Source organism: Hyla sarda, chromosome 1, assembly GCF_029499605.1.
Source record: "Hyla sarda isolate aHylSar1 chromosome 1, aHylSar1.hap1, whole genome shotgun sequence".
NCBI lineage: Eukaryota > Metazoa > Chordata > Amphibia > Anura > Hylidae > Hyla > Hyla sarda.
The window spans coordinates 403,543,629-403,556,994 of NC_079189.1; the positions used below are offsets into that span (position 1 = coordinate 403,543,629).

Below are 13,366 nucleotides of genomic sequence, written 5' to 3' on the forward strand. Positions count from 1 at the left end.
GAATAGTATTCTATCAGCAGCATCGCGCGGGCGACGGCTGGTGCGATGCTCTGCGCGTAAAATGGTTTTCACAGATAGCACTGCATTAATGACAAATGCACCAGCGGGGGGTCACATAAATGCGCCGGTGGGAGGGGGTCACATAAATGCGCTGGCGAGGGTATATATTGATATAAATGCGCCTGCAGGGGTTACATTATAAATGCGCTGGCAGGGGGTCACATATATATACTGCAGGGGTATATAGTTTTGCACTGGCGGGGGTTATATCTTTATAAATGCGCTGGGGGCTAGATATATGGCGCTATATAGCTTGCCCCCAACAGGGCTTTTAATATACATTGTCCATTTTAAAAAACCCTTACCAAAAGAACTTATTCAGAGGGTCTATTATATATAGAACTTGTCCACTTTTCATTGCATTTTAAACACAATAATCAATATATATGGAGGACTTACAGGGCATTGAGCAAGCATTCAAACCCTTTCACTTTTTTCATGGCCTTGTGCTAAAATCAACAAAATTTACATTTTTCCTATCAATCTGCTCTCAATAATGCATAATGAGAATGTGATAACAGAATTTTAGAAATTTCTGCTAACTTTTTAAAAGTAAAAAACTTACATTTTGAATGGACATAAACATCAAGACCCTTTACTCAGTACTTTGTACCATTGGCAGCTATTACAGCCTCCAGTCAACTTGGGAATGATACCACAAGGTTTGCACACCTGGATTTGGGTATTTTCTACCATTCTTTTCTGTAGATCCAATTAAGTTCTGACAGGTTGGATGGGGACCATTGGTGGAAACCATTTTCAGGTCTCTCTAGAGATGTACGATTGAGTTCGAGTCTCTGGCTGGGCCACTTACAGGGGTTATCCAGGAATAGAAAAACAGAGCTAATTTCTTTCAAAAACAGCTCCCTATCTGTCTCCAGGTTGGGTGTGGTTCTGAAATTTAGTTCCATTGAAGTGAAAAGAGCCAAGTTATAATACCACACCCAACCGGGAGTGGTTTTTGAAAGAAATTAGCCCGAGAGTTCAATTCTGGTTTCATCAGACCAGATAATCTTCTTTTTAAAACTCTGATAGTCCTTTAGGTGCTTTTTGCAAACTCCAGGCAAACTTTCATGTGTCTTTTACTGAGGAGAGGCTTCTTTCTCTTTCTGGCTACTCTGCCATAAAGCCCAGAATAGTTGAGTACTGCAGTAATGGTTAACTTTCTGGAAGTTTCTTCCATCCGCACTAAGGATCTTTGAAGCTCAGCCTGAGTGATCTGTGGGTTCTTGGTCATCGCTCTTACAAAGGCTCTTGTCCCCCAATTATTTAGTTTGTTAGGACAGCCAGTTCTAAAAGGATGCAACCAGAGAACCAGAGAAAAAAAGACCCTTGAGGAATCAGCGCTGCAGACTCTTGAAACGCGTCATCCCTGTATTTTATTATTTATACTTGTACACTATTAATAAATGGTCCTGATGAGGACGTTTTCCTTATAATCTGTTGGCGCTATATAAATCTTTGCATCATACATATATCATATTCAGGACAACTGGCAGTCTGTTCCTGCGACCCACTGGCTGAGCAGCGACTCCTACAATGTGGTACCCTATTATTTCTGGGGTAATATGCATGTTTTTTTCTATACTGAGGTGAGCGGCCATCTATAAGCCCTGTGGGTTTCCCCCACTCTACCTTCCGTCCACATACTTAGGGTAATACACGAGACGCTGTTTGTCGGTCCTTCTTTTTCTTATTCCAACAAGTTCTAAAAGAAGTCCTGGTAGTTCCTGGTAACTTTAAGGGCAGCAGATATCTTTGCACCTTTTTCCAGAACAGTGCATCTACATAATCCTTCCCCCTGAGCTATACAGGCAGCTATTGCCACCTCATGGCCTGTTCTTTGCTATGACTTGCATCATCTGTGAGACCTTATATAGACAGGGCTGTGTCTTTCCAAATCATGTCCAATCATCTGAATTTACCACAGGTGACACCAATCAAGGTGTAGAAACATCTATAAGATAATCAGAAATAGAAGGCCCTCAGACCAAAATTCAAGTGTCATAGCAAAGGGTCTGAATACTTACCCTTTTTATCAGATTTGCAAAATTTTCTAACATTCTGCTTTCTCTTATCATTATAGGGTACTCACTTGTCATTATAGGACATAATGTTTTTTATTTCTTATTTAAGCACAAGGACGACACATAAAAAAAAAGTGTAAAAAATTAAAAGGTCTGAAAACTACTTAACGTTAAATTAAGCCATAAGAAATAGACCCTTCAGGCGAAATATAGGCTCAAAGTGGGTTGTCTTCCTCTGGGGGGGGGGGGGGGGCACGTTATTGTGATAAAAAGCCTGAACCAATTGGGAGCTTCTGTAGTACTTTACATGGTCAATCCTTCCTTGAAAACTATAGAATTATAGATGTCAGTTGTAACAAATGACTGCTTACATGGATTAGCTCCATCTACTAAGACAACAGGCATTTTCTTTTACAAATATTAACCATAAAATATTTAAAAGGGTTATCCAGGAATAGAAAAACAGAGCTAATTTCTTTCAAAAGCCATTCCCAGTCTGTCTCCAGGTTGGATGTGGTATTACAACTTGGCTCCATTCACTTCAATGTCCACACCCAACCTGGGGACAGACTCAGAGCTCTTTTTTATTCCTGGATAACATCTTTAAGAGGGGTTTTCAATCTTACACATTAAAGGCAAAAATAAATGTTTAAAAAACAAAATAATTACAAAGACTCTTTTTAATTAGTCCCATGTGTAGGAAACTCCCAGGAGGTAATAGGAAAATCACATAAAGGGGTGAAACTGTGTTATAGAAACATAGTTTGCATATAAATATGTTACAGGAGACTGCATTAATGTATCATATATGTATCATGCAACTTTTGTACATTTTAGTAAATATTGATTCAGCAGCTGCTCCACACAGCCCTTTGCACCATAGGTAAGAAGTAAGTGAACAAAACTGAAGTAATTCAGTTACGGGAATTCTCTGAATATTTTACATATTATTTTATTTTGATCTATATTTTCTCAGTATTCTTTAGAAAACACAAATATGCATTCTGCTATTTACAATGGCAAACATCTTTTAGGTAATTCAAGGTCTCTTTTGCTGATAAATGTGAGTTGAAGGTGCAGAGCATGGTTAGATTTCATCCGATATTAAGGGACTTATGATACATTTCATATGATTATATTTATATATTGGGTATATTGCTTATTAGCATTAGTTATTATGCCATTTTACACAATCACTTCCGTTCATTACAACAGATGCAGATACACATAATTATTCCACAATGATAAGGCAAAACATTTCAAACAATTTGGTTCACTTCGGGAAATACATTTATTCTGCGTAATTGTTTTCATGTGAATGGTAATAGGTCAACAACATTTCACATGAAAAGTGCACTATTATTCTAACATTTTTAGAGATTAAAGGGGTAGTCCAGTGGTGAAAAACATATCCCCTATCCTAAGGATAGGGGATAAGTTTGAGATCGCGGGGGGTCCGACCGCTGGGGCCCCCTGCGATCTCTCTGTACGGGGCCCCGGCTCTCCGCCGAGATAGCGGGTGTCGACCCCCGCACGAGGCGGCGGCCGACACGCCCCCTCAATACATCTCAATGGCAGAACCGGAGATTGCCGAAGGCAGCGCTTCGGCTCTGCCATAGAGTTGTATTGAGGGGGCGTGTCGGCCGCCGCCTCGTGCGGAGGTCGACACGCCCCCTTCCCGCGGGCTGTCGGGGCTCCGTACAGGAGATCGCAGGGGGCCCCAGTGGTCGGACCCCCCGCGATCTGCAACTTATCCCCTATCCTTAGGATAGGGGATAAGTTGCTCACCACTGAATCACCACTGGACTACTCCTTTAAGGCTAGGTTCATATTGCCATTGTGCTTCGTCCCATTCTGGATCAGTTCGGCTCTTTTTTTTGCGCCTAATGGCCCCAAAACGGGTCAGAGCACAACTGGGTTGAATGCGGTCTGTCAGGGATCGGGTAGTTTACCAGAGTTTAGCAGAGAAAAAAAGTGCACGCGCTATTTCTTTCTCCGTTAAACTACCGTTGTTACAATGGACTTTCCAATGGAGCTCCAGATAATGGAACCTGACAGCAATGTGAACCCAGCCTAACACTCTAAAAATATGAATTTCTAAACACTAATAAATTAAGAGAATACAATGTTGCCAGTGACTTAACTTCAATGGGCACTTATTCAAAAACCTTTTTATATGATATACATCTTGGTAAAATTCTAACATTTCTAACATTCTTCATAAGAAAATGTTATTTCCTTTTTATAGAAATCATGGCTTATAAAACCATGGCATTGTCCAGGCGAAACCACAGGCATGGACAAAGTACAGTAAGTGAGGGTGAGCTAGCACTCCTTTGTGTTCTCTCCTGTCTGATAGCACCCCTCTGTGCTCTCTCCTGTCTGATAGTACTCCTCTGTGCCCTCTCCAGTCTGATAGGACTCCTCTTTGCTCTCTCCTGTCTGATAGGACTCCTCTGTGCTCTCTCCTGTCTGATAGTACTCATCTGTGCTCTCTCCAGTCTGATAGGACTCCTCTTTGCTCTCTCCTGTCTGATAGTACTCCTCTGTGCTCTCTCCTGCTTGATAGTACTCCTCTGTACTCTCTGACTGTCTGATAGTACTCCTCTGTGCTGTCTACTGTCTGATAGTACTCCTCTGTGCTCTCCCCTGTCTGATAGGACTCCTCTGTACTCTCTCCTGTCTGATAGTACTCCTCAGTGCACTCTCCTGTCTGATAGTATTCCTCTGTGCTCTCCCCTGTCTGATAGTACTCCTATGTGCTCTCTCCTGTGTGATAGTACTCCTCTGTGCTCTCTCCTGTCTAATAGTACTCCCCTTTGCTCTCTCCTGTCTGATAGGACTCCTCTGGCTCTCTTCTATCTGATGGGACTCCTCTGTGCTTTCTCCTGTCTGATAGTACTCCTCTGTGCTCTCTCTTGTCTGATAGTACTCCTCTCTGCTCTCTCCTGTCTGATAGGACTTCTCTGTGCTCTCTCTTCTCTGACAGTACTCCTCTGTGCTCTCCCCTGTCTGATAGTACTCCTCTGTGCTCTCTCCTGTCTGATAGGACTCCTATGTGCTCTCTCCTGTGTGATAGTACTCCTCTTTGCTCTCTCCTGTCTGATAGTACTCCCCTGTGCTCTCTCCTGTCTGATAGGACTCCTCTGTGCTCTCTCCTATCTGATGGGACTCCTCTGTGCTCTCTCCTGTCTGATAGTACTCCTCTGTGCTCTCTCTTGTCTGATAGTACTCCTCGGTGCTCTCTCTTGTCTGATAGGACTCCTCTGTGCTCTCTTTTGTCTGACAGTACTCCTCTGTCCTCTCCCCTGTCTGATAGTAGTCCTATGTGCTCTCTCCTGTCTGATAGTACTCCTCTGTGCTCTCTCCTGTCTGATAGTACTCCTCTGTGCTCTCCCCTGTCTGATATTATTCCTCTGTGCTCTCTCCTATCTGATAGTACTCCTCTGTGCTCTCTCCTGTCTGATAGGACTCCTCTGTGCTCTCTCCTGTCTGATAGGACTCATCTGTGCTCTCTCCTGGGTCCCGAGAGATCCAATTGACTTGAATGGGGTCTGTCAGGGATCTGGTAGTTTACCAGAGTTTAGCAGAGAAAAAACAGTACATGCGCTATTTCTTTCTCCGCTAAACTACCGTCGTTACAATGGACTTTCCAACGGACCTCCAGATGATGGAACCTGACAGCAATGTGAACCCAGCCTAAAACTGTAAAAATATAAATGTCTGAACACTAATAAATGAAGAGAATACATTGTTGCCAGTGACTTAACTTAAATGGGCACTTTTAGATTTAAAATCTTTTTATATGATGTACATCTTGGTGAAATTCTAACACTTATTATATTCTTCATAAGAAAATGTTATTTCCTTTTTATAGAAATCATGGCTTATAAAATGATGGCTTTGTCCAGGCTAAACCACAGGCATGGATGAAGTCCAGTAAGTTAGGGTGGACTAGCACTCCTCTGTACTCTCTCCTGTCTGATAGTCCTCCTCAGTGGTCTCCCCTGTCTGGTAATACTCCCCTGTGCTCTCTCCTGTCTGATAGTACTCCTCTGTGCTCTCTCCTGTCTGATAGGACTCCTCTGTGCTCTCTCCTGTCTGATAGTACTCCTCTATGCTCTCCCCTGTCTGATAGTACTCCTCTGTGCTCTCTCCTGTCTGATAGTACTCCTCTGTGCTCTCTCCTGTCTGATAGTACTCCTCTGTGCTCTCTCCTGTCTGATAGGACTCCTCTGTGCTCTCTCCTTTCTGATAGGACTCCTCTGTGTTATCTCCTGTCTTATAGTACTCCCCTGTGCTCTCTCCTGTCTGATAGGACTCCTCTGTGCTCTCTTCTGTCTGATAGTACTCCTCTGTGCTTTCTCCTGTCTGATAGTACTCCTCTGTACTCTCTCCTGTCTGATAGGACTCCTCTGTGCTCTCTCCTGCCTGATAGGACTCCTCTGTGCTCTCTCCTGTCTGATAGGACTCCTCTGTGCTCTCTCCGGCCTAATTGTACTCCTCTGTGCTCTCTCCTTTTTGATAGTACTCCTCTGTGCTATCTCCTGTCTGACAGAACACCTCTATGCTCTCTCCTGTCTGATAGCACTCCTCTGTGCTCTCTCCGGCCTAATAGTACTCCTCTGTGCTCTCTCCGGCCTAATAGTACTCCTCTGTGCTGTCTCCTGTCTGATAGCACACCTCTGTGCTCTCTCCTGTCTGATAGTACTCCTCTGTGCTCTCTCCTGTCCTATCAGACACAGAGGAGTGCTATCAGACAGGAGAGGGCATAGAGGAGTACTATCAGATAGGAGAGGGCACAGAGAAGTACTATCAGACAGGAGAGAGCACAGAGGAGTACTATCAGACAGGAGAGAGCACCGAGGAGTACTATCAGACAGGAGAGAGCACAGTGGAGTCCTATCAGACAGGAGAGAGCACAGAGAAGTCCTATCAGACAGGAGAGAGCACAGAGGAGTACTATCAGACAGGAGAGAGCTCAGAGGAGTCCTATGAGACAGGAGATAGAAGAGAGGAGCGCTATTAGACAGGAGAGAGTACAGAGAAGTGCTAGCACACCCTCACTTACTGGACTTTGTCCATGCCTGTGCTTTAGCCTGGACAAAACCATGATTTTATAAACCATGATTTCTATAAAAAGGGAATAAAATGTTCCTATGAAGTATACTAGAAAGGTTAATGTTTTGCCAAGATGTACAACATATAAAAAGTTTATGTATCTGACAGTGCCCACTTAATCATCAAGGATTGAGCATGATTCCTCTTTCTCCAAATATCTGCTATTAAAGGATAACTCTGGGATATTGCAACTTATCCCCTATCCTAAGGATAGGGGATAAATGTTTGATAGCAGGGGTCCCATGCAATCTCCGAAACGGTGCCCCGGTTCTCAGAATGAATGGGGTGTGTCGACCATTGCACAAAGCTGCAGGCGACATGCCCCCTCCATGCAGTTCTATGGGAGAGCCGGAGCGCTGCTTTTGCCAATCTCCGGCTTGGGTAATACACGAGGCCATAGAACTGCATAGAGTGGGCGTGTCGGCTGCAGCATCGTGCTGTGGTCGAAAACGCTTGTTTCATGCAGGGAGCCGGGGTTACATGCGGGAGATCGCAGGGGGCCACAGTGGTCAGACCCCCGGCAATCTAACACTTATCCCCTATCCTTAGGATAGGGGATAAGTTGCAATATCCCTGAGTTATACTTTAAGCGACTGTCAGGGTGTCCTCATATAAAATCTGTAATTTTGTATGTTTTTAATAATGTGCAGGAGCAACAAAATGTGTTAGCACAAGAATATATTAGCTTAGATATCAAGTAAAAAAAATCTTGGCATTCCTGTCCAGTTTAGAAGAGAGCAGATGTTTATAGTATAGTTGTTTTATACAGTACACTTCTGCAGTTCCTTTCTCATCTGCAATACAACTGCAATACAATACAATTCACAGAAAAAAGAAAAAAAAAGTCCAAACCACATATCTGAGTAACACATAGATATGTGAGGGGAGGGGAAGAAATATGTCAAATCTTCAATGCTGGCAGACAATTCCCTCGGTTGATACAATGCATTTATTACAATGCTTTTATGCTATGACGTGCCTGAGGATCAGGTACAACATGAAGTAAATATGCAGTGAAGAAATTATCCATGACCTTTTTGTTTGAATAAAAGTACAGATTTGCTACAGTACAGAAATAGGAATTTTTGCAACTGAGTCTTTGGGTCTGTCCCCATGTTGTGAGGGACAGGTCACACCGCAGAAGTTTTGCACCCACCTTGTCTCCCACATAACTAACTCTCCTATTCCAACATTCCTCCCCATCTGGTCAGACATGGGTGGAGAAGGGCAGGGGGCCCTGCTTGGCAAAACTGCACATGTGGTCTTCCATGCATACTTCTACAAAGATATATTTAACACTTTGCATGATAGCAGCCTACAATTGCATAAATCACAAATTCCACTAACCTGGAGCTGAGGGCCTGAGCAGACACCATGGGTAACATCCACCTGACAGGTCAGGTTGACATGATTGTTCTGCACGAGGAAACCACACAAATCTAGTCCATAGAGGCCACAACTCACAACTTACAGGACTTAACATCTTGATGACACCTTCAGAAGTCTTAGGCTAGGATTTCACTTGTTCTTTTGTGCTGCGTTTTTAGGGATTAAAAAAACACCTGAAAAAACGCCAGTGCAATGTCCTGCGTCTGCCGTTTTTTCAGGCGTTTTTTCATTTGTGTGGAAATTGCATTTTTGTGACCTTTTGTCGTTTTTTTTTTTTGGGTACCAAAAAAAAATGCTGCAGTGATGGAAAACATTTTATTAAACGAAATGTATATATTTTATAACTAACTTTTTATTATTTTTTAATAAAGTGTGTGTGTTTCACTTTTTTTCTCTATTTTTAAAATTTTTTAGGTAGTACTAAACACTGTTCCATGCTGGGAATAGTAGTACCTGTAATAATAGACAGATCGCCCCGGGTCTCAGTCCTGACACCCGATGCGATCGTCCATTATATAGCAGAGATGCCGCTGTATACAGCGCTCACATCTCTGCTCTGTACTCTGGCCAGTGATGTGAACAGAACATAATTCGTTCATATTTTCCGCCCAGAGCTGTGATTGGCCGGATGCTTGAAGCCACTCACAGCTCTGAGAGAAATATGAATGAATGAGTGGCCGGCCCGGAGTACAGTGCAGAGCAGGGATGCGAGCAATGTATACAGCTGTTCCATCTCTGCTATAGACAGGATGATCACAGCGGGTGTCAGTAGTGATACCCGCTGTGATGTGTCCTTAAGTAGGCACTACTACTCCCAACATGGAGTACACTCTGCTCCATGCTGGGAGCTGTAGTACCTGCATTAATAGACAGATCGCAGTGAGTGTAACTTCTGACACCTGCTGCGATCTGTCTATTAATGCAGGTACTACAGCTCCCAGCATGAGGCAGAGTGTGATCCATGTTGGGAGCTGTAGTACCTGCAGTTATGGAAATATCACAGCGGGTATCACTCCTGACACCTGCTGTGATCCACCTGTATAATGTATAGATGCAGCGGCCGCTCTTCTATGGTCCCCTGCACTGCCGTATATATACACATATTCCTATTTCTCACAGAGAGCTGTGATTGGCTGGAGCCATCTGGCCAATCACAGCTCTGCGGGAAATATGAATAGGTATATATATATAGGTCAGGGCAGGGGACCATAGAAAAGCGGCCGCTGCATCTATACATTATACAGAAAGATCGCAGTGGGCAATCTGTCTGTTAGTGCAGGCACTATTACTCCCATCATGGAACAGTGTGTTCCATGCTGGGAGTAGTAGTACTAACTAAAAAAAACTTAAAAAATTAAGAAAAAAGGTGAAAAACACACACACAATACATTTTTATAATTGTCGGCTACATTTTTATTTCCTGGCACACATAAATTGATCCCTGTTTAAAAAGTAATAAAATGTTTTTTATAAAAAATATAAATTTCCTTAGATACAATTTTTTCCTTCACTACTGTATCTTTTTAAAAAAAAATTTAATGGTACCCTACGAAATTTTATTCGAAACAGATATCTCCATGACTTTTTTGGATCGCTAAAGTCCAAAAAAGATTAAAAACCGCCCACAAAAACACCAAAGTTAAACCCCACATATCGTTTTTTTTTTTGTGTGTTTTCTCACTCCCATAGACTTCTATTGGAGCAAAACGCCACGATTTTGACTAAAAACGTCGGTTTGAGTGACATCCAGCGTTTTTTTTCAAAACACCAAGGAGCTGAAAAAAATGCAAAACATTTTAAAAAACGCCAAAAGGATAAAAAAAACGCCAAAGTGAGAAAACGCCAAGTGGAATAAGAATTTTGCGATTTCTCATTGATTTACAGTTAACATCTGGCCGCAGCGTTTTTTTTTGGCCCAAAAAAACGCATGCGGGAGAATTGGCGATTTTCTTGGCGTTTTCACACAAAAAAAAACAAAACGTAGAATCCTAGCCTTATGAAGTCTATGCGTCAACTGGTGAGAAATGTTTTGGCAGCTCGGAGGGAACCAACACAATATTATGCAGATGTCTAATTGTTATGGCTGATGGGTGTGCAGAGAAGTCTATACATTTGGCATGTTAAATCAAATACAAGCTTTTATAACACTAGATATAGCAGAAATAATAAGGAAATGTGATGTCAGAATCTCTCAATTATCCAGTACAGGTTTTGAGGCTATAAGTTTAACAACCTTTGATATTTCCAGACTATATTCAACAAAAGACCTTATCATGTTATTGGTCATGTTTTAATAATGTGGTGACCCACAGTGAGGGTGGGACCACAGGGTGTAGCGGTGTAGGTGGATGGGGCAAGATGGTATTAACCCCAGGGGCAAGGTGTTATTAACCCCTAATGTTTGTGATGCCAGAGTGGTTTTGGGTACCGGAACCACCAAAACGGTATCTCCGAAATGAGAGTCCACAACCAGGTTATGGTTTAACGGAGGTTTTACTGAGGTCAGATAGGTGTTATTATCTTCACAACTAGACCAGAATCCCAGAGAGGTGGCCAGGAACACAGAATGACCTCGCAGCTTGCAGAGACCAATTATACTTGTAACAGACTTTAGGTAATTGACTTAAAGGGTACCTCTCCTCAAAAAAACTTTTGATATATTATAGATTAATGTATGCAGAATAACTTTACAATTGCATGTTATTAAAAAAATATGCTTCTTTCTATTTAATTTTCCACTTTGAAGAAATGACCACTAGGGGTCTCCCTACCAGTCCTGGCAGCAGGCATTTCAGACTCATGCTGGAGTCCTAAACACTACGAGCTGCCAGTCTGCTTTGTTCACAAAGGAGAACACACAGAGCTGCCAGCCTGCTTTGTTCACAGCCTGTTTGGCTGTGAACAAAGCAGGCTGGCAGCTCTGAGTGTTTAGGACTCCAGCATGAGTCAGAAATGCTTGCTGACAGGATTGATCGGGAAAAATACAATAGAAAGAAGCATATTTTTCTTTAACATGCTATTGGAAAGTTATTTAACATTCATTAATCTAAAATATATCAAAATTTTATTTGATGAGAGGTACCATTTAAGGCTTGACTAGACTGTAGATAGTGACAGCAGACATAGACTTGACTTAATGGAAGTGACTGTAGATTTGAGGCCTTCCAGGTACTGGACACTAGCACTGAGATCTCTGGTGTTTGCTGGTCTCAGTAAAGTGATGATGGTACAAGAGCAAAAGAGAATTGTGATGGCCGCCCCCCTATATAGAGGGGCTGAGCCAAAGCCCATTGATCAAGCTGCAGGTCATGTGTTAAACTGGTGCCCTCTGGGTAACATGTGATAACATAACCATAACATGTGATAACATACTGTAAACATAACATGTGACATTTCACAGGTCCTTTAGACATTTACTGGAGACCTCCAAAGGTCCTTTATACTCACTATACATTGACATACTGACTATAATCCTATTACATTAAATAACACTATAATAACAGCAGGGGAGACACTGCAGGAGAGCCCCCAGGTCACCGAGGGACTCAACCTGACAGGGCCTAAGTGTAGTGCAGGACCATGTCCTGTACTGGGACATCACAATAAAAACACCACAAAAGTTCAAAGGGTTTTTCGGTAAAGCTTTGTTTTCTTTTGGCATTTATATACTGTATATAACTACAGTTGTGAAGTTTATATTCTGTTTCCACAGAAGCTATTGATATTGTGCTGATTATTTTCTTTGCAGGCAGCTGATTTAAATCGATGGCATTGTTAAACAGCACTGTAATAACTGAATTTAACATTCTGGGGTTCCCAGAAATGGCAGAGAAGAGGATACTATTATTTACATTATTCTTGACCATTTATGTGACGACACTGTGTGGAAACCTACTAATAACCATTATGACAAAGCTGGACCCTAGCCTTCAGAATCCAATGTACTTTTTCTTAGGGTATTTGTCTATGATTGATGCCTGTTATATATCTGTTACGGTGCCACAAATGTTAGTCATTCTGGCATCACATCATCAAAATGTATCTTTTGGGGCTTGTATCATGCAGCTATATACTATAATTTTTGTGGAGGGGGCTGAGTGTATTCTTTTAACAATTATGGCTTATGACCGATACGCAGCCATCTGCCGTCCATTACATTACAACATTATCATGCGCAGGGGAAAATGCTACAAAATGCTGTTCGGGGCAATTTTATGGAGTATGTTACACTCAGCTCTGCACACTGTCTTGATCAGTCACCTGCCCTTCTGTGATAATGTCATTAATCACTTTTTTTGTGATATTCCACCTCTACTAAAACTATCCTGTGTAGATACTTATATGAATGAGATTGTTCTCTTTGCAGTAAGTGGAGTATTTATTGGATTGGGGCCTTTTGTATTTATCCTCGTGTCCTATGTTTATATTATTACCACTATATTTCAAGTTACATCTGTGGCAGGAAGGAAAAAGATGTTTTCTACATGTGCTGCACATCTTATTATAGTCAACATATTCTATGGCACTGGATGCTTCACTTATGTGCGACCAAAGACCAGTTACTCATCAGAACACGACAAGTTGGTATCTGTGATCTACAATGTGGCTACTCCTTTGCTGAACCCCATTATCTACGGCTTCAGGAGCAGTGACATGAGAAGATCTCTTACACAAGGATGCAGGACAATCACATTCTCAGTTACATAACTTATACCGAGTCTATAAAACTCAAAAAATAACTCAACTATTGAGTCTTCATCCTTTGCTGA

The 13,366-nt window shown here is 42.1% G+C and overlaps 1 protein-coding gene across 1 annotated transcript; it reads left to right on the forward strand.

The window, feature by feature from the left end:
• Window positions 1–12,362: 12,362 nt before the first annotated feature.
• On the forward strand, window positions 12,363–13,304 carry LOC130368148 (olfactory receptor 5V1-like). Its single transcript, XM_056571535.1, has one exon. It carries the CDS (start codon window positions 12,363–12,365, stop codon window positions 13,302–13,304), a length of 942 nt encoding a protein of 313 aa, XP_056427510.1.
• The last annotated feature ends 62 nt before the right edge of the window (window positions 13,305–13,366 follow it).

What these genes read in the sequence shown, in the direction of transcription:
- LOC130368148 (XM_056571535.1), top strand. Translation starts at nt 12,363, where the DNA reads ATGGCATTGTTAAACAGCACTGTAATAACTGAATTTAACATTCTGGGG.